Genomic DNA, 22089 nt, shown 5'->3' with positions numbered 1-22089 from the left:
AGACCAGAGACTTCCAGCCTCTATGACCTGAGGTCCACTGCCTGAATGGGTGGTGGAAGCAGATCCAATAGTAACTTTTAAAAAAGAATTGATAAATACTTGAAAATTGGAAAAAGGGTGCACACACTGGCACAGACCACATCACCTCCTGCTATACTTTGCCATTCGGTGATTACCCAGTTAGTCAAAGGTTAGGTGTATTGGCCATGCTAAATTCTCCCTCAGTGTACCTGAACAGGCGCCGGAGTGTGGCGACGAGGGGATTTTCACAGTAACTTCATTGCAGCCTACTTGTGACTGATAGATCAACTTTTTCAAAGTGCGTTACTAATATTCATGTGATTCTAGTCCTAAAGGTTATGTCTAAAAGAAGAATAGTTATGGTATAGTACCGGGGGTCGGGGGGTGGGACGGTGGGACAGTGGGGGGGGGGGGGGGGGGGGGGGGGGGGTTAAGGGGGGGGTGGTGGGGGGGAGGTGGGTTGGAATTATCTTTAAGGAGATTATTAATTCCCTTTATATTTGAAATGAGTCTAAAGAATATCTGCACGGTTGCACGGTGGTTCGCACTGCTGCCTCACAGTGCCAGGGACCCAAGTTCAATTCCAGCCTCGGGTCAATGTCTGTGTGGAGTTTGCAAGTTCTCCCCATGTCTGCGTGGGTTTCCTCTGGATGCTCCAGTTTCCTCCCACACTCCAAAGATATGCAGGTTATGTGGATTGCCCATGCTAAATGTGTGGGATTACGGGGATGGGGTGGGCCTGGGTAAGATGCTCTTTTACAAAGTCAGTGCAGTCTCAATGGGCTGAATGGACTCCTTCTGCACTGCAGGGATCCTACGGTTCTATTTATGATTCTATTGGAGCTGGATAAATGTGAAGTTATCTGAACTTTATTTTTTCTCCCCATTTACCTCCCTCACTCCTCTGTAACATCAGACGGATATGTTGGTACAACAGATTCAGAAGAAGAAATGAAATCCACCTTCTTTTCCGATTGCCCCCGATGTAAATTGTAACCCGTGAAGCTGATGTGAATGAAAACATTTTCCCCAAAAATATGATTTTAAAATCCGCAAAATGTCTGTGTCAAACATTCCAAGGTTCTTGCTCCTGTACCTGGCTTGAAGGCTGTCAACAGATTCCGTGAAGCGGTTTATGTGATATAAGTTCAAACGCTACAGAGAGTGTTCTCATTCTGACATTTTAATTCCCACCTTGTGAAATAAAGGACTCTATTTTGCTACATATCGACACCAGCTCTCAAATGTCACTGTTTGAAAATGATAAACACTCAAGAAAAGGGGTAAATGATTGGTGTGTTTTATTTTACTGTTAATGGTTATTCCAAGTTTTGGCATTATTTCACACTAAGCTTAAAGCATGTGTATGTCTGGAAATCTTTACAAGTTATCATTTCTAACTATTCCGCATTAAAAGATGCTTGCATTCAATGGTTATGCACATGGAGCTTCAGGTAACAATTCAGATTTTCGGGTCTTCCATTGGTTATCTGGTTCCTTCAAGTGCACGCATTAATTTGAAGCATAGATGGTCCTGATATCACACGTGGGATCCATAGCACAGCTCTCTGAAACAGGGGAACACAACAATGTTTGTCCGAATGCACTATCCACGCCATTACATACCATCTTCAATATCCATAGCTAAAGACATATTTATAGAAGTGATTGAATTGATTTATTATGGTCGTATGTATTGGGATGCGGTGAGGAGTGTTGTTTCTTGCACTCCATATAGACAAAACATACCATTCACAGAGTACATAGGGGAGAAGGAAAGGAGAGGGTGCAGAATATAGTGTTGCAGTTACAGATAGGGTGTAGAGAAAGATAAGCTGTTTACTGAAGGCCAGGGGAGGAGGTTCTGCTTTGAGAGAGAAACCAGTCGCCTCTAAGAGTAACCCAGTGAGTCAATGACTTTGCTGTGGGTCTGGAGTCACAAGTAGGCCAGACCGGGTAAGGATGGTAGATTGCATAGAAACATAGAAACATAGAAAATAGAAGCAGGAGTAGGCCATTCCGCCCTTCCAGTCTGCTCTGCCATTCATCTTGATCATGGCCAATCATCAAATTAATATCCTGATCCTCCTTTCTCCCCATATCCCTTGATCCCTTTAGCCTCAAGAGTATATCTAATTTCTTCTTGAAATGACAACGTTTTGGCCTCAACTACTTTCTGTGGAAGTGAATTCCACACATTCACCATCCTCTGGGTGAAGAAATTTCTCCTCACCTCAGTTCTAAAAGGTTTACCCCTTATCCTCAAACTATGACCCCTAGTTCTGGACTCCCCCACCACCGTGAACATCCTTTTACACTTACAGATGCACCATAGAAAGCATTCTTTCTGGTTGTATCACAGCTTGGTATGGCTCCTGCTCTGCCCAAGACCGCAAGGAACTACAAAAGGTCATGAATGTAGCCCAATCCATCACGCAAACCAGCCTCCCATCCATTGACTCTGTCTACACTTCCCGCTGCCTCGGTAAAGCAGCCAGTATAATTAAGGACCCTACGCACCCCGGACATTCTCTCTTCCACCTTCTTCCGTCAGGAAAAAGATACAAAAGTCTGAGGTCATGTACCAACTGACTCAAGAACAGCTTCTTCCCTGCTGCTGTCAGACTTTTGAATGGACTTATCTTGCATTAAGTTGATCTTTCTCTACACCCTAGCTATGACTGTAACACTACATTCTGCACTCTCTCGGGTCCTTCTCTATGAACGGTATGTTTTGTCTGTATAGCACGCAAGAAACAATACTTTTCACTCTATGTTAATACATGTGACAATAATAAATCAAATCAAATCAAAATCAAATCTTTCTGAATCTACCCTGTCTAAGCCTATTAATGTCCTTTAAAGGACATTATTGAACCAGATGGGTTTTTACAATAATTTACAATAAGCTAAATGCTCGCCCTCACTGGGATTGGCTTTCATTCCCATATTTTATTCATTAATTTAATTTAAATTCCACAAGCTGCTGTAGTGGGACTTGAACCTTTGAGCCCAGAGGATGAATGAGCCTAGGATTCTGGCTTAGTAGCCCAGTGGTATTAACACTGCGGAATCACTGGAGTTTAGAAGAGTGAGGGAGATCTCGTAGAAACTTAAAAAATTCTAATAGGATTAGACAGGGTAGATTCAGAAAGAATGTTCCCGATAGTGGGGGAATCCAGAACTAAGGGTCATAGTTTGAGGATAAGGGGTAAACATTTTAGAACTGAGGTGAGGAGAAATTTCTTCACCCAGAGGGTGGTGAATGTTTGGAATTCACTCCCATTGAAAGTAATTGAGGCCAAAACATTGTGTGATTTCAAGTAGAAATTGGATATAGCTCTTGGGGCTAAAGGGATCAAGGGATATGAGGGGAAGGGAGGAATCAGGATATTGAATTTGATGATCAGCCATGATTGAAATGAATGGCGGAGCAGGCTCGAAGGGCTGAATGGCCCATTTCTATGTTTCTATGTATCTCCCAATGATGATGTGGAGATGCCGGCGTTGGACTGGGGTAAGCACAGTAAGAAGTTTAACAACACCAGGTTAAAGTCCAACAGGTTTATTTGGTAGCAAAAGCCACACAAGCTTTCGGAGCTCTAAGCCCCTTCTTCAGGTGAGTGGGAATTCTCTGTTTGTGAACAGAATTCCCACTCACCTGAAGAAGGGGCTTAGAGCTCCGAAAGCTTGTGTGGCTTTTGCTACCAAATAAACCTGTTGGACTTTAACCTGGTGTTGTTAAACTTCTTACTGTGTTCTCCCAATGATGCCATTTTCTCCTGACCACAAATATCTTTTAAACTGGACGAGGGTGGCCTTTCCATGTTAAGTATCCTTGTGGCTCTCTCTGTGATACTCCCAATTTTATGCGAAATATGTGCTTCATCCTGCCCTGTATTATGCCCATGAAGGTCAAAGGCTTGCTTGAAACTCACAGGGCGGGATTTTCCGGCCACGCTCGCCCCAAGGCCAGAAATTTCCATCCGAGGTCAACGTGCTTTTGCACGGTCCGCCAAATTTTCCGTCCCACCCGCTGTGATTCCCGTGGAGGACGGACTGGGAAAATTCCACTTCGGATGAGCCCCTTGACCTATCAGCCTAGTTGGGTTTTGGATCTGGGGGGTGGGAGGGGGAGTCTCATTTCCCCATTCTCCGCACCATCAAATCATTGAGATCTGACCAGGAATATGTGTTCTGCTCCCCCTGCCAGGAGCACCTTTCAGGAAATCACGGATAAAAAAATGATAGAAAGGAGTGAGCTCCTAAAATTCTATTTATGCATTCCTGACAGGCATTTCACATGGGACTTTTATTAATTAATCTTTACTTTTTAACCTTCACTGAAAGCAGAAATCTTGGCCGGAATTCTCCCATCTCACCCGCCTCGGGAATAATAGCGGGCGGGGGACGGACTGTGCGAAGGTCCATTGACCTCAGACAGGATTCTTTGGTTTTGAGGTGAGTCTGGCCAGAGAATCCCACCCCTTGTGTTTTTTTAGTGTGGATTATGAATGCCAGCTGGGATGGTGTGGACTGCGCTTTGCTTTAAAGCTGCACTGTCATCTGAAACATGCAGAAAATATCTTTGTGACTGAAGTCATATGAATGGAAACTAATTCTGACTTTAGACGATTTAGAACCAAGATGAGGAGAAACTATTTCTCTCAAAGGGTGGTGAATCTGTAGAATCCACACTGAGTAAATTTAAGGAGGAGATAAACAGATTTTTTCATGAGTAATGGGTTGAAGGGTTATGGATAAGGGGCAGGAATGTGGAGTTGAGGCTTAGATCAGCTCAGCCATGATCGTATTAAATGGCAGAGCAGGCGTGAGGGGCTAAGTTGCCCACTCTTGCTCCTAATTCTTATGTTATTTGATGGAAAAAAGTATAAATGCAACATGCCAGTTGAGCTGGTGGATCTAATATAAAGGAATCCCCTGCAAAACCCACTCCACCCCCACCTCTGGGTGGCACGGTGGTTAGCACTGCTGTCTCACAGTGCCAGGGACCCGGGTTCGATTCCCGTCTTGGGTCCCTGTGGGGAGTTTGCACATTCTCCCCGTGTCTGCGTGGGTTTCCTCCGGGTGCTCTGGTTTCCTCCCACAGTTCGAAAGACGTGCTGGTTAGGTGCATTGGCCATGCTAAATTCTCCCTCAGTGTACCCGAACAGGCGTTGGAGTGTGATGACTCGGGGATTTTCACAGTAACTTCATTGCAGTGTTAATGTAAGCCTGCTTGTGACACTAATAAATAAACTTAAAAGCTCCCACCACCCGATCCTGACTATCCCCCATCTTGCACTCACACAGGCACACACACACACACACACACACACCTGTCATACTTCCTGGTATGAAATAAGGCCCTTTTTTTGAATGAATTAGTACTGATGAGCCAGATACTTGGACGGGTTCATGGATGAGAGGGGTGTGGAAGGATATGGTCCAAGTGCAGGTCAGTGGGACTAGGCAAAAAATGGTATGGCACAGACAAGAAGGGCCAAAGGGCCTGTTTCTGAGCTGTAATTTTCTATGGTTCTATACTCACGCTCCGTACAGCAGATCCCTGACGAGGCACATTTCCCACCATTCCTCCCGCAGGCTCTGCCAGTGGGTTCACACGGGGACAGGAGGTAGTCTTCCTTCTGGCACATCAGTGTCTCGGAGGTCCCAATGTGGCAACCGATATCCTCCCCGCAGCAAATGCTGGCTCCAAAGCAATGGCCTCTGTTGCCAGGACCACATGGCATACACTGGGAAAAGTATGGGAAAGTGGTTAGGCCATTGATGTCAAAGTCTCAATTCCCGGGGAGAATCTCCAGAGATTTTCACACTTTGCTCTTTGAAGAAAAATTCTAACACTTTTTTTTTGAAGGGCAAACATACGCTTCCAAACTGTCTCCAGCTTCATGAAATGTACCCACTGTAGGGGCATCACAGCAGCAGCTTTGTACACAGCAAATTCCCACAAAACAGCAATGAGAGAAATAAATAATCATCTATTTCGATCTTGTCATTGTCAGCTGTCCCTCGTGATTTCATAGAATAGAATCCCAACAGTGCAGAAGGAGGCCGTTCAGCCCATCGAGTCTGCACTGACAACAATCCTACCCAGGCCCTATTCCTGTAACCTCACACATTTATCCTGCTAATGCCCTGACACTAGGGTCAATTAATCCTGGTCAATCAACCTAACCCGCACATCTTTGGACTGTGGGAGGAAACCGGAGCACCCGGGGGAAACCCATGCAGACACGGGGAGAACGTGCAAATTTCGCACAGTGACCCAAGGCTGGAATTGAACTCACGCTGTGAGGCAGCAATGCTAACCACTCTGCCACCGTGCCGTGTGAGTTCCTGTCCTAGGTTGGCGTTGGAACCTGCTCCTGGGCCTGGCCAGATTTGCCCTGAACAGGTCCAGACAGCGGGTGACATGGGGGGTCGTCCGACCTGACTGTCTGCCCCTCTGCCGTGGCTACATTCGCGGCCGGGTGTCCCTAGACAGGAAGCATGTGAGGCCTTCCAAGCCCGTTGGACCCCACAGGGGCTGGGGTGTATTGCTGACCTCTTTATTCACATTTTAGTTTGATGTTTTAAGTTTCCTTTACGCTTTGTCTTTTGTTTTGGGCGGTTCCCATCTTTTTGGGGGCTGCCCTTCTTGCTTTGTCCCTGAGTTTGTTTATTTAGTTTATTTGATTTGGCCAAATAGAAAGTGTCCTTGGTCATCATGTGATTGAAGCCAGTGTTTTAATGTAATTGGTTGAGGTATAAATGTTGGTGAAGGTCAAGGAGCCTTTTGTATTTGAGGTGGCATTTGGGCCTCTCTTTAATGACTGACCCACCCATGTGGGCTGGATTGCCAGGGTTCTGGAGTTGTGTATGATTCTCAGGGTGGAGAATGACCAACCTGGTTTGAGCATGCCCCACAACTGCACCAGGTATTCACCTAACAAATCCAGACAATCGGAAAGAGTGGAGTGAGATCCCCAGGGAAGCTACCTCACACCGAATGGAACATAAATCTAGTTCAGCGCCAGCCCTGTTTTAAAGAACGCTGCTTTTAAATCCACCTGAATAGACACCAGAGATGCTACCAGTGCCCAGGGGAGCAAACACTGGCAAGAATCATTGGCTTCAAGGGGAATGTGGATAACGGGGAAAAACTGAAGGTGGAGAAACAAAATGTTACTGACAATGTGTGTGGAAAGTGGGAAGAGAGAGTTCCGGAATTCAGACTTCCCTCCCCCACTGTGAAAACCTCTGAGTTCTGGTGTATGACAGCACCACCACGACTGCACTCACTTTGGTTTACTCTGAACGTGGCTCCTAGAGGAGATGAGGATTACGTTGGGATGCATTTTGTACACGAGTCATTGTGAATGCTCACCCCTCAGTTTGTGACTGGTCACGGTGCACAGACACTCTGCGCTGGGCGTAGATGGATGGAGCAAATTATTTTTATTGCAGGAGTGGGGTATGGCTGGTCCCTGCACTGACACTGGTCCCTGCACTGACACTGGTCCCTGCACTGACTCTGGTCCTTGCACTGACTCTGGTCTTTGCACTGACACTGGTCCCTGCACTGACACTGGTCCCTGCACTGACTCTGGTCCTTGCACTGACTCTGGTCTTTGCACTGACTCTGGTCCTTGCATTGATACTGATCCTTGCACTGACACTGGTCCCTGCACTGACACTGGTCCCTGCACTGACACTGGTCCCTGCACTGACACTGGTCCCTGCACTGACACTGGTCCTTGCACTGACACTGGTCCTTGCACTGACACTCACTCTGGTCCTTGCACTGACACTGGTCCTTGCACTGACACTCACTCTGGTCCCTGCACTGACACTGGTCCCTGCACTGACACTGGTCCTTGCACTGACACTGGTCCTTGCATTGATACTGATCCTTGCACTGACTCTGGTCTTTGCACTGACTCTGGTCCCTGCACTGACACTAGCCCTTGCACTGACTCTGGGGTGGAGAGTTGTTTCCATACTTAGAAGCAGAGGGCACAGATTGTTAGTAATAATCAGAGAGGCCGTGTTTTTAACACAGTGACTTATTATGATCTGGAATGTAGGGGGAAATTCTCCCGTCCCACTGTCAAGGGAATTGTAGTGGACGGGAGCCGGACCATGGAAAGGTTCGTTGGCCTCAGGCAGGATTTTCCCTTTTATGGGCAAGTGCGGATGGAAAATCCCACCCGTGTGTCTGAAAGCGGATTCAATAATAACTTTCAAAAAGGAATTCGTTAAATTGTTGAAAGGGTGAACAAAAATGCAGGATTCTGGGGAAAGAGCAAGAGAGCGAAAGGAATCGGTTAGCTCCTTCAGAGAGCTGGCACCACCATGCTGGGCCGAATGGCCTCAATCTGCACTGAATGATGCTATGAAATACTTAGAGTGAATAGACACAGCTGAGCATGTCCACATAATCCCTCATGGTCAGAATTGATCATTAAATACTGATCCATGGCAACTACTAACATACTTAGGGTTACTAACCCCGAAATTAAAGATTAATTTCCAGCTCACTCTGGCCACTCTGCCAGGACATCACAGGAATGCTAAAACAAAGATTTATTTTTGAATCCTCCTGTCTATTTGTTATAAAAAATACATTGGAGAGGGGCGAAGAAGCTGTCTAACTGGTCGGAGCAGTTGAAGGCTGGAGATTATGGCCGGAATTTAACCGGCCCGCCATGGGATTCGATGTGGGTGAGGGGCGGACCGTAGGAAGGCCTGTTGACCTTGGGCGGGATTTTACAGTTTTGGGATGAGCGAGCCCGTAAAATCCCACCCCAAATGATAAAACTTCCTGAGATATGTCCAACCAGGGTTGGCAAACCTCAAGGCAGCCTCTGGACTCTGTTCAACAATTGCATAGGAGCAACATAATGAAATAAATCAGCCATAGGAAGATGAAATTCACATTGCGATCTTCAAATATAAATTGTACTTCTCAGATATTAATATGATCGCTCAATGGAATGATGAGTATTTAAACAGCTGGATAGAAAGACAAAGAATGCTGCCCCTTACCTGTCTGATCTCCCTGTTCATGATGGACCTTTTGCCACCTACGGGGCAGTTGTTAATGTAACAAGCTGCGGAGAGAGAGACGAGGCAGAGGAGGTAAACTGCGAGGCAGGCAGACTGCATGATGTCCGACCAGTGAATCCGGGCCCTGCAAAACTTGCAAACTGCGCTGAGAAGCAACAAACCCTCATCCCTATTTATACCCTCGAACAGACATTCAGAGTTAGGAGATGGAATCACTTTGCTAATTTAGCACGGGCTGAATATATTTTCTAAACTATTGTAATGAGCAGAAATACGGTGCCACTCACGATTCACCTGAGGTCACTCCATAACCTCGATGAATGCTTTATTTTTGTAATTAGCAACGAAAGGGAATTAATCTGTTTCACGTCAATGAGTGCAATATGTCTGAATCTGAATATCATTTTCCAATTAAATGTTACTTCCTTTGGACCTGACGCAGGAAGGTCATATTTTCTGTTGCCCCTTCGGAAGAACCTTGTGCTATGGAGAACCATTTCCAAAGGGCTGGGTGCGACATGGTCTGATAACCATTCACGTCACATCGTAGATTCATCAATGTGGCCCAAACTCAACAGGGAATCAGGAGGCATCTAAATTGTGCCTTTGTGCCCCCCACAGTCTTTGAAACTAGGAGGTCAGCCTGATTTTAACATGACGGCCAAGCCCAGCACTGCGGGTGTTATAGTGCAGGAGATTGTGCAGAACTAAGTTTCTGTAGCAGTTTAAAGGAAGTAGGCGAGAACTTTGTAGGCGAACACCTGAACAGGCGCCGGACTGTGGCGACTAGGGGAATTTCACAGTAACTTCATTGCAGTGTTAATGTAAGCCTTACTTGTGACTAATAAATAAACTTTACTCTTACTTTTTACTTCTTGTGAGTCTTTGTGACTCTCTTCCATAGCGAGTGGTGGAGGCAGGGTCATTGAATATTTTCGAGGCAGGGACAGATAGATTCTTGACTAACAAGGGAGTCAAAATGTATCGGGGTTCGATGGGCATGTGGAGTTGAGGTTACGATCATGTTATTAAATAGTACAGCAGGCTTGAATGGACTGAATGGCCTATTCCTGCCCCTAATTCGAATGTTTGTAAGTCTTTTAAAAATTCTTTCATGGGATGTGGCTGGCTGGGTCAGCATTTATTTCTTATCCCTAATTGCCCTTGAGTGAGTGTTTAAGAGTCAACCACATTGCTGGGATCTGGAGTCACATGTCAGCCAGACCGGGTAAGAACTGCAGATTTCCCTCCCTAAAGGACATTAGTGAACCAAATGGGTTTTTTCAACAATGGTTTCGTGGCCATCAGTAGATTCGTAATTCCAGATATTTTTTATTGAATTCAAATTCCACCATCTGCCGTGGCGGGATTCGAACAGGGGTCCCCAGAGCATTACCCTGGGTCTTTGGATTACTAGTCTAGTGACATTACCATTATGCCACAGCCTCCCCTGCTTGTAACATAAGAAATAAGAAATTGGTGCAGGATTACAATTGTGTACAATTCTGGTCACCACACTACCGGAAGGATGTTGATGCATTGGAAAGGATGCAGAAGAGATTTATGAGGATGTTGCCTGGTTTGGAGAATATGGACTATGAAGAAAGGTTGAACAAACTTGGATTGTTTTCATTGAAGTGACGGAGGATGAGGGGGGACCTGATAGAGGTTTACAAGATTGCGACAGTCTTGGTAGAGTGGATAGTCAGAGTATTTTCCCCAGAGCCGAAGGGTCAATTACTTGGGGGGCATAGGTTGAAAGTGAAAGGGGGAAAGTTTAAAAGAGATGTAAGGGGCAAGTTTTTCACACAGAGGGTGGTGAGTGCCTGGAACGCGCTGCCGGAGGAGGTGGTGGAAGCAGATTCTATAACAATGTTCAGGAAGCACCTGGATAGATACATGAATAGACAGGGAATAGAGGGATTTGGACCACGTAGAGGCAAGAAAACATTAGATTAGAGAGACATCTGTGTCGGCACAGATGGGCCGAAGGGCCTGTTCCTGTGCTGTACTGTTCTTTGTTCTTTGAGAAGGCTTTTGGTTCCTTCAATCCTATTCTGCCATTCAGTCTGATCATAGCTCACCTGGACCTTGGCCTCAACTCCACTTTCCTGCCTTTTCCCCATAACCTGGGATTCCTCCATAGCTCAGGAATCTCTCTAAATCAGTCTTGAATATATTCAATGAACCAGCCCCAATTGCTTACTGAGGAAGAAAATTCCAAAGACTAATGACCCTCTAAGAGAAGGCTCTCTTCCTCATCTCCTCTGAAATGGGAGACTCCTTATTCTGAAACTGTGCGCCTTGATTCAAGATTCCCCACAAAGAGAAACATCCTCTCAGCATCCACCCCTCCTCAGAATCTTGCATGTTTCAATAAGATCACCTCTCATTCTTCTAAACTTCAATGAGTACGGGCCCAACCTGCTCAACCTTACCTCCTAAGAAAACCTTTTCATCCCAGGAATCAACCCAGTCTCAACTGCCTCCCTATCCCTCCATAAATATCCCAACACCCTTTTTAAATAAGGAGACCAAGTTTAATATAGGTGTGATCTCACCTACCTTTATCCACCTCCACTTTGAATACTTTTAATGATCCAGCCTCCATTAGCCTTTGGGACCGAGAATTCCTTAGGTTCACCACGCTCTGAGAGAAGAAATTTCTACACACCTCGGTTTTAAATGACCAGTCCTTTATCTTGTAGTTATGTCCCCTTGTTCAAGACTCTCCCAGTGGTGAAAACCTCTCACCATCTACCCTGATTATGTTATTGGTTTCTAAACGTCCCGCTAAATGGTTATCCATTTCAGTCGGAAAAATGGAAAGGCAAATTATTATCTAAATGGAGAGACACTTCAGGGCGCTTCAGTGTAGAGGGATCTGGCTGACCTTGTGCATGAGTCGCAGGAAATTGGTATGTGAGTTCAGCAGGTAATAAGGAAAGCAAATGGAATTTGGCATTTGTAGCTAAAGGAATAGAGTATAAAAGTAAGGAAGTGTTACCGCAACTATACAAGGCATTTGTGAGGCTACACCTGGAGTACTGTGTACAGTTTTGGGTTCCTTATTTGAGGAAGGATGTAGTGGCATTGAAGGCAGTTCTGGGGTGATTCACTAGATTGATTCCAGAGATGAGAGGTTTGTCTTATGAAGAGAGATTGATAGTTTAGGCCTATACTCTCTAGAGTGTAGAAGAATGAGAGATCTAATTGAGATGTATAAGTCTAGTTTATTTTACCAGTGTCACAAGTAGGCTTGCATTAACACTGCGATGAAGTTACTATGAAAATCCCCTAGTCGCCACACTCCGATGATGAAAGGTATTGCCAAATTAGACCCTGAGCGGATGCTTCCTCTTGCGGGCAATCTGGAACAAAATGTCATAGTTTTAGGATAAGTAGTAGCAAGTTTTATCCTTTTTCTCGCACCATTCACCCCATCCTGTTCATTGTCCCTGATGTATTCACTTTATGCAGAATATTGAAATTCCTCATGATTATCAAATTACAATTCTCTCCAACCTCTCCTCCTTACTTTAACTATCCATTTATGTACTTGCTCACCTTGAGCTGGCAGTCATTAGCATTTCCCAGTTATTACTTTGCTGCCCTTATCATGACTAATTTCTACATAAATTGCTTCCGTGTGACAGTTTGTCAAAGGGTTCTTCTGTTTCTGTGCTAACTCTCAGCTTTCAGAGCCCGGCTTGGGTCCGATGTTTAGCATCGAGCTGAAACAAAGGCGCTCCTCCAGTCTCCACCTTTCTCAACCTAAACTGGTGCAATTCCAGTTTTCAGATGCTGCTTCCTGCCAAAATGGTTCACAAGCAGAGGCTAAGCAGGAGAGGCAATGGCCTAGTGGTATTATCGCTAGACTATTAATCCAGATGTTCTGAAGACCTGGGTTCGAACCTGCCATGGCAGGTGGTGGAATTTGAATTTGATTTAAAAATATCTGGAATTAAGAATATACTGATGACCATGAAACAATTGTCAGAAAAACCCATCTGGTTCCTTAATGTCCTTTAGGGAAGGAAATCTGCCGTCCTTACCTGGTTTGGCCTACATGTGACTCCAGAGCCACAGCAATGTGGTTGACTCTTAACTGCCCTCTGAAATGGCCTAGCAAGTCACTCAGTTCAAGGACAACTAGGGATGGACAATAAATGCTGGTCAGCCAGTGACGCCCATGTCCCATGAATGAATAAAAAAAAGTTAACTATTAAAATTATTTACTTGTGATGATCTGGAATGGACGGACAGGTGGTAGCTGAACTTTAACACAGAGAAGTGTGAAGCGATACAGTTAGGAAGAATAAAGAGAGACAATATAAAATCACGGGTATAATTTTACAAAGAATACCTGGGGGTGTACAAATTGTGGAAGTTGCCAGCGTAGATTGAGAAAATGGTCAATAAAACTTGTGAGATCTTAGGTTCTATAAATAGGGGCATCAAACACAAAGCAAGGAAGTTATAATGAACATTTATAAAACACTGGTTTGGCTTCAGCTGGAGTATTATGCCTAATTCTGGGCACCACACTCGAAGAAAGGTGTGAAGGAAATCATAGAAACTCTACAGTACAGAAAGAGGCCATTCGGCCCATCGAGTCTGCACCGACCACAATCCCACCCAGGCCCTACCCCCATATCCTACCCACTAATCCCTCTAACCTATGCATCTCAGGACACTAACAGGCAATTTTAGCATGGCCAATCAACCTAACCCGCACATCTTTGGACTGTGGGAGGAAACCGGAGCACCCGGAGGAAACCCACGCAGACACGAGGAGAATGTGCAAACTCCACACAGACAGTGACCCAAGCCGGGAATCGAACCCAGGTCCCTGGAGCTGTGAAGCAGCAGTGCTAACCACTGTGCTACCGTGCCGCCCAGGCTTTAGAGAGCATTCAGAAAGTTAACAAGAATGTTTCCAGGGATGAAAGACTTCACTTATATGAACAGATTGGAGAAACTGGAACTGTTCTCTCGAGAGAAGAAATAGTTGAGAGGAGATTTGATCAAACTGTTTAAATTGAAGATTGGGTTTGGAGAAAGAAGAGAGGGAGAAGAAACAGGTCTAATGGCAGAAAAGGTTGAGAAACGGTGGACACCGATTTAAGATGAGTGACAAAAATGTCAATTGTCATATGAGAAAAAGCATCCTTGTGTTGTGAGTGGTGAGGGTCTGGAATGAAACTCCCATGGACGCAGATTCAATCGAGGCTTTCAGAAGAGAATGGAATAAGTGTCGGAAGAGGAAATATTTGCTCGGCTATGGGAAATGGCAGGGTAATGGGATGAGCTGAGATGGACCTGCGGAGAGTGAGTGTGGACAGTAAAGGCTGGGTCGTCTCCTGCAGCTCTGTAACCATTCTATCATTCTATGATCTGGAATGCAGTTCCTGAAAGGATGGAGGAATGACTTTCCAAACAGAATTGGATAAATACTTGAACAAAGAAACTGAAATAACTCCTCAGAGGCCAGTGTCCCTTCATTAGATTCCCTTTACTTACAACTTCTCTTCACTCCTAAGAGTGCTTCAGGTACAAAGTCAGAATCCAGAGTCTCAGTGGCCCTGACACTCCTCAATGTATATACAGGCGAGGCTCCCTGATTGGGCAATCCTTACTTCAATCAGGGAGCTCATACTCCAAGGATGTGAGGCAAGCTGCCTCTGCCACCCTCCCAGGCAGCGCTATCAAACACGATTTCACACCAAGCCACATTAAGGAAATATTGGGACAGGTGACCGATAAAAGGAAAATAGTTGACATAGACATGGAAGAAAGGCAATTCGAGAAAGTGTTACTTTAGTCAAAGACACAAGAATTGCTAAAGAAAAGTTCGCAGAATTAAGTATAGGATTTCTAAGTAAGCTGTGGCTTCGGAAACCAGCAGTGAATAATTCCAAATATATTACTAAATAAGTCCACAACCTTCTGTGTTAGAGCAAATCACGTCAATTAAAGTGTAATGCGCTAATATTAATTCAATAACATTATGAACTTTGCAGATAATCCTGAGCAAAAATTCATATCTTTCATTAAAGGCAATCAAACTGTGCTGTTAGCAGGAACATATGGAATAATACATGGAATTAGAATGATGACTCAACTTCCCTTTAATATCGCTGCAAGTTAACTAGGCTGCAGTACATTCTGTTAAAGTGCTGTTTGGCATCGGAAACACAAGGGTGGTAAAGTGGACCTAATTAACAGTTCAGTCAAAGAGCTGACACCAAACAATGGGTCAACTGACTCCCCCCTTTGCTGGATGACGATTCTATGTAAAAATAACTGCTAATGCTGTAAATAATGCCTAAGAAAATGTTGGAAATACACCTATATTAACACCTGTAACTCAGAGATGTCTTAAATGTCTTTACAAAGAAGAAGATGGCCCCAGAGTCAGAGCCTATGGGTTAAGAATTGATAAGGAGCAGTTACTAGAAAGATTCACTTTGCTCTGCAGCTGCATTACAACAGTGACCATACTTCAAAAGTACTTCATTGGCTGTCAAGCACATTAGGGCATCTTGTGGTTGGGAAGAATGTTGCATAAATGTGATGTGAGGAAATCTTTTTTCACACAGTGAATGGTTCGGCTCTGGAATGCATGGCCTGGAAGAGTGGTGGAGGCAGGTTCAATCGAGGCATTCAAGAGGGCAATACATGATTACTTGATCAGAAACAATGTGCAGGGGTACTATAGGCCTCCCAACCATAAGACCATAAGACATAGGAGCAGAATTAGGCCGCTCGGCCCATCGAGTCTGCTCTGCCATTCAATCATGGCTGATATTTTTCTCATCCCCATTCTCCTGCCTTTTCCCCATAACCCCTGACCCCAACAGCCCATGGGAAGTTGAAGAACAGATAAGTAAGCAGATTTTGGACAGATGTAGAAAGATGTTGTCGTGGGAGACTTTAATTTTCCTCATATAGACTGGAAATCCCTTAGCGCTAGGGGTTCGGATGGTGAGGAATTTGATAAGTGTGTCCAGGAAGGTTTTTTGGAACAATATGCAGATAGTCCGACTTGAGAGTTAGTCTTACAGAACATCCCCTAAAAATACTTCCTACTTGCTTAGACTAACAGAAATAGCCTTTAGGTCACAATCCCTTAGGGCTATGTAATCCATAAGAAATTCCAGTAATATTACACAAGGCAACCCCACTGTTGCTGTAGGGAATGTTTATCACAGGGCCACTCTCTCTCTCCCTCCCACTCTGCCATGGAAATTCAAGAAACCGTAAAACAAAACCCTGCTTTCTGAAGGAACAGACACTATCTCCTCACAATTCTCTTCCAGCACAAAACGCACCCCAGAAGGTCTTACATGGCCACCCCAATGCAGCTCACACATCTCTCCCTCTGTAAACTTCTGGTTCATGTTGGAGTCCATTGTCTTTCTTTGAAATTCATCTTCCCCAGATTATCAAATATTTTTATGTTCTTCCTATCAGCCCCACTTTCGGGTAAAATACAATTTCACAATCTTGCCTTATTTATTGATGACTTTTTCCAAATTGCAAACCCATGAAATCCATACAGTTCAGAAGGAAACCATTCGGCCCATCGACTTTGCACCGACAACAATCACACCCAAGTCCTATCCCTGTAACTCCACTGATTCACTCTAACCTACGCACCCCAGGACACTAAGGGACAATTTAGCATGGCCAATGAACCTAACCCGCACATCTTTGGAGTGTGGGAGGAAACCGGAGCACCTGGAGGAAACCCACGCAGACAAGGGGAAAACATACAAACTCCAGACAGACAGAGACCCAAGCCGGGAATCGAACCCAGGTCCCTGGAACTGTGAGGCAGCAGTGCCAACCATTGTGCCATCGTGCCGCCCCTTATATTTCCCTTTGAAATTTAAAAACTAAAAAAATCAAATCCTCTCTTAGTGGGCCAAAGGACCTCATTCTGTGCTCATAACACATTAAAGGCCCAAACATACAAAAAAATAATAATAAGGGGTCACAATTTCATCAGAATTTTTTATTATTCGTTTATGGGACATGGGCATCACTGCCTGGCAAGCATTTATTGCCCATCCCTAGATGCCCGAGGGCAGTTGAGAGTCAACCACATTGCTGTGGTTCTGGAGTCACATGTAGGTCAGATCAGGTAAGCATAGCAGATTTTCTTCACTATAGGGTGTTAGTGAACCAGATGGATTTTTCTGACCATCGACAATGGTCATCTGTAGATTCTTAATTCCAGATGTTTTTTTTCAAATTCCACCTTCTGCCGTGGTGGGATTCGAACCCAGGTCCCCAGAACAATAGCTGAGTTTCCGGATTAATAGTCTAGCGATAATACCACTGGGCCATCGCCTTCCCCTAATCAGAGTACCCACTTAACTGAGCTAGAATTCCTGAGTTTCTGTCTCGCCTGGCTTTCCTCACTCAGGGCAGGTGGGATTCAGGCAGTGCAGTGGGTCCCTGGGTCCAGCATTAGGGTCCAGAAGAATCACAGTGAAGGGTCGAAGGAGGACATGCCCCCTTTTTTGCAGCATTAACTGCCGTAAAGCAGGTGTGTTTAAAGGTACATTTGAAAACAACAGGCCAGGGAGAAGGTAAGTATCTGAGGTAAGTGGATGGGTTGGGGGGAGGTGGGGTAGGGGGTTGGACATCAGGGCGGTGTGGGGGGGTGCTGGGAGGTGGAGAGGTGTCATCGATGGGGAGGGTGCCTGGGGGAGATCGGACATCGGGAGCGGGGGTCCAGATGTTCAGGGAGCCGGGTGGCTCGGATGCTCAGGGGGTGGGGGTCAAACATCACCAGAGTTTGGGGTTGGAGCTTGTGGAGGGGTGGGGAGGGCTGGACGAATGGGAGGGTGGCGGAGGCAGACATGGGGGCTGGTGGGCCTTGGATGTGGTGGCGCTGGGGTTGTTGAACACTTGGGGTGAGGGTCAGGTTGGTTCCGGGGGGTGGTGGGTTGGCTTGGGTTGGGTGGGGGGAAGGATAGGCTGGGTGAGGCGGGGTTCAGATGAGGTCGGATCGGGGTAAGGGTTGGTTGGGTCGGGGGGTTCAGATCGGGTTGGGGTTGGGGTAAGGGTTGATTCGGTGAGCGAGATTCAGATTGGGTTGGATCGGGGTAAGGGTTGGTTGGGTGAGGGGGTGGTCAGATTGGGTTGTGTCGGGGTAAGGGTTGGTTGGGTGAGGGGAGTTCAGATTGGGCCTGATTGGGGTAAGGGATGGTTGGGTGAGGGGGGGGGGGTCAGATTGGGTCGGGTCAGGGTCAGGGTTGGTTGGGTGAAGGGGGTTTAGATTGGGTCGGGTTGGGGTAGGGGCTGGTTGGGTGAGGGGAGTTCAGATAGGGTCTGGTTGGGGTGGGGGTGGTTGGGTGAGGGGGGGTCAGATTGGGTCTGGTTGGGGTAAGGGTTGGTTGGATGAGGGGGGGTTCAGATTGGGTTGGGGTTGGGGTGGCGGTCCAGGCAGTGTGGGTGAGGTCAGCATGGAAGGTCGGGAATCCCATGGAGGAAGCGGGGAATACTGTGAGGGTGGGGTTTCTAATGAGAAGGTAGGGAGGGGGTGCTTAGTAAGGATGTGATCGGAAAGTCCCCTGTAGCGTTGGAAAGTGCAGGGATTCTGTGCGGGGACTGGTCTGGGTATTTAAAATAGTTACGCAGAAGTAAGTGGTTTTATTTGTTCTAACATTTTCCGAGTAACTATTAGCAAAGACCGGCAGAACTATCCAAAAGTTAGAAACATAAAAATATGTGGGGCGGCACGGTGCCACAGTGCTTAGCACTGCTGCCTCACAGCGCCAGGGACCCTGGTTCGATTCCCGGCTTGGGTCACTGTCTGTGTGGAGTTTGCACGTTCTCCCCGTGTCTGTGTGGGTTTCCTCCGGGTGCTCCGGTTTCCTCCCACAGTCCAAAGATGTGCCGGTTAGGTTGATTGGCCATGCTAAATTGCCCCTTAGTGTCCTGGAATGCATAGGCTAGAGGGATTAGTGGGGTAAATATATGCGGTGATGGGATAGGGCTTGGGTGGGATTGTTGTTGCTGCAGACTCGATGGGTCGAATGGCCTCCTTCTGCACTGTCGGGATTCTAAGATTCTATGATAAAAACATAGAAAATAGGAGCAGGAGTGGGCCATTCAGCCCTTGGAGCCTGCTCCACCATTCAAAATGATCATGGCTGATCCTCTATCTCAATGCTATACTCCAGAGCTCTCCCCATTCTCCTTGACACATTTAGAGTCCAGAAATCTATCTATTCCTTTCTTAAGTATATTCAGTAACCTGACCTCCACAGCCTTCTGTGGTACAGAATTTCGTAGGCTCACCACCCTCTGAGTAAAGATGTTATTCATCATCCCAGTCCTAAATGAGCTACCCTGTATCCTGAGACTGTGACCCCTTGTTCGAGACACCTCCCCACCCCTCCCCCCACCCCCCCCACCGCCGCCAGAGGAAACAACATTCCTGCATCCAGTCTGTCCAGCCCTGTCAGAATTTTAAATGTTTCTATGAGATTCCCTCTCATTTGCCTAAATTCCAGTGAATACAGGCCCAGTCAACCCAATCTTCTCCTCATGTCACAATCCTGCCACCCCAGGAATCAGTCTGGTGAACCTTCACTGCCTTCCCTCTATTGCAAATATATCCTTTCTTAGATACGGAGACTAAAACTGTACACAATGTTTCAGCTATGGTCTCACCATGGCCCCATACAGCTGCGGTAAGACATCCTTGCTCCTGCACTCAAGTCCCCTTGCAATGAAGGCCAACATACCATTTGCCTTCCTAACTGCTCGCTGCACCTGAATGTTTTCCTTCTGTGACTGGTGTACAACACACCCAGGTCCTTTTATATGTCAACGTTTCCCAATCTATCACCATTTTGGAAATACTCTGCCATTCTGTTTCTCCATCCAAACTGAATAATTTCACATTTTACTGCATCAGTCCCATCAATTTCTCCAGCACTTTCTTTCAGTAATTCTAATTTCCTTCAATCTTGCCTTTTCGCTATACACGTGGTTCCTTCACATTTCGAATAAGTTATTTGCGTCTTCCTCCGTGAAGACAGAACTAAAGTAGTTGTTTAATTGCTCTGCCATTTCCTTGTTCCCATTTGTCTTCACTAATCTTTTTATATACTTAAAGAAACATTTACCTTCTAATAAAAGCAAATTACTGCGGATGCTGGAATCTGAAACCAAAAGAGAAAATGCTGGAAAATCTCAGCAGGTCTGGCAGCATCTGTAAGGAGATAAAAGAGCTGACGTTTCAACAAAGCTTCGACAAAGGGTCATCTGGACTCGAAACGTCAGCTCTTTTCTCTCCCCACAGATGCTGCCAGATCTGCTGAGATTTTCCAGCATTTATAGTCTGCTTTTCTGTTACTTGCAAGTTTACTCTTATACTCTATTTTCCTCCTCTTAACCAATCTCTTGGTCCTCCTTTGCTGAACTCTGAACTTCTCCTGATCCTCAGGCTTGCTACTTTTTCTGGAAACTTTACAGGACTCTTTAATTTATATTGTTTGCCATAGTTGGGCAATTTTTCTTATTGTGTTTTTGCATCAGAAAGGAATGTACAACTGTCACAATGCATACATTTACAAAGAACAAAGAACAAAGAACAATACAGCACAGGAACAGGCCCTTCGGCCCTCCAAGCCCGCGCCGCTCCCTGGTCCAAACTAGACCATTCTTTTGTATCCCTCCATTCCCACTCCGTTCATATGGCTGTCTAGATAAGTCTTAAACGTTCCCAGTGTGTCCGCCTCCACCACCTTGCCTGGCAGCGCATTCCAGGCCCCCACCACCCTCTGTGTAAAATATGTCCGTCTGATATCTGTGTTAAACCTCCCCCCCCCTTCACATTGAACCTATGACCCCTCGTGAACGTCACCACCGACCTGGGGAAAAGCTTCCCACCGTTCACCCTATCTATGCCTTTCATAATTTTATACACCTCTATTAAGTCTCCCCTCATCCGTCTTTCCAGGGAGAACAACCCCAGTTTACCCAATCATACCAGGTAACATCCTGGTAAACCTCCTCTGTACTCTCTCCAAAGCCTCCACGTCCTTCTGGTAGCGTGGCGACCAGAACTGGACGCAGTATTCCAGATGCGGCCGAACCAACATTCTATGCATCTGCAACATCAGACCCCAACTTTTATACTCTATGCCCCGTCCTATAAAGGCAAGCATGCCATATGTCTTCTTCACCACCTTCTCCACCTGTGACGTCACTTTCAAGGATCTGTGGACTTGCACACCCAGGTCCCTCTGCGTATCTACACCCTTTATGGTTCTGCCATTTATCGTATAGCTCCTCCCTACATTATTCCCACCAAAATGCATCACTTCGCATTTATCAGGATTGAACTCCATCTGCCATTTCTTTGCCCAAATTTCCAGTCTATCTATATCCTTCTGTAGCTCCTGACAATGCTCCTCACTATCTGCAAGTCCTGCCAAATTTGTGTCGTCCGCAAACTTACTGATCACCCCAGTTACACCTTCTTCCAGATCATTTATTTGTTCCTTAAATAGGTCACTGCCATGTCTTTTAGTGAAGTTCCCCAGTCTATCTTAGCCAACTCATGCCTCATACTTTCATAGTTTCCTTTGTTTAGATTTAGGACCCTAGTTTCAGGTTGGACTTCTATGCTTTCCATCATATTATGGTCACTGTTCCTTAAAGGACAGGATAGTTGGTTCCTCAAGATACTGGTCTAAAAAACCATCTCATATAGACTCCAGGAATTCATCCACCACAGTGTTATTGTTCATTTGGTTTCATAATCTATATGTAGATTAAAATCACCAATGATTACTGTAGCACCCTTGTTACATGTGTCTCTAATTTCCTGTTCATTCCCACCCCCTACCTATTTGGCGACACATATACAACTCCCACTAATGTTCTCCGTACCTTGTTTCTCCTTTGTTCCACCCAGACTGATTCTATACCTAGATTTTCTGAGCCAATTTCCTCTCTCATGATTGC

At 45.7% G+C, this 22089-nt stretch overlaps 2 protein-coding genes across 2 annotated transcripts in view; one reads left to right on the top strand and one right to left on the bottom strand.

Annotated features, from left to right (window-relative positions):
* LOC144500645 (mesotocin-neurophysin MT-like) overlaps window positions 1-22089 on the top strand; it is a 48965-nt gene that overhangs the window by 10044 nt on the left and 16832 nt on the right. The window lies entirely within an intron of this gene.
* Window positions 1346-9192, bottom strand: LOC144504037 (neurophysin 1-like). Its single transcript, XM_078229232.1, has 3 exons — window positions 9073-9192; window positions 5573-5777; window positions 1346-1589 (listed from the first exon to the last, which is right to left on the bottom strand). Exons 1-3 carry the CDS (start codon window positions 9190-9192, stop codon window positions 1534-1536), a joined length of 381 nt encoding a protein of 126 aa, XP_078085358.1. The 3' UTR covers window positions 1346-1533.

The sequence above is a fragment of the Mustelus asterias genome, chromosome 1 (assembly GCF_964213995.1).
Source record: "Mustelus asterias chromosome 1, sMusAst1.hap1.1, whole genome shotgun sequence".
NCBI lineage: Eukaryota > Metazoa > Chordata > Chondrichthyes > Carcharhiniformes > Triakidae > Mustelus > Mustelus asterias.
The sequence above is the reverse complement of the archived record's forward strand: the minus strand, read 5'-3'. Positions and strand labels throughout refer to the sequence as shown.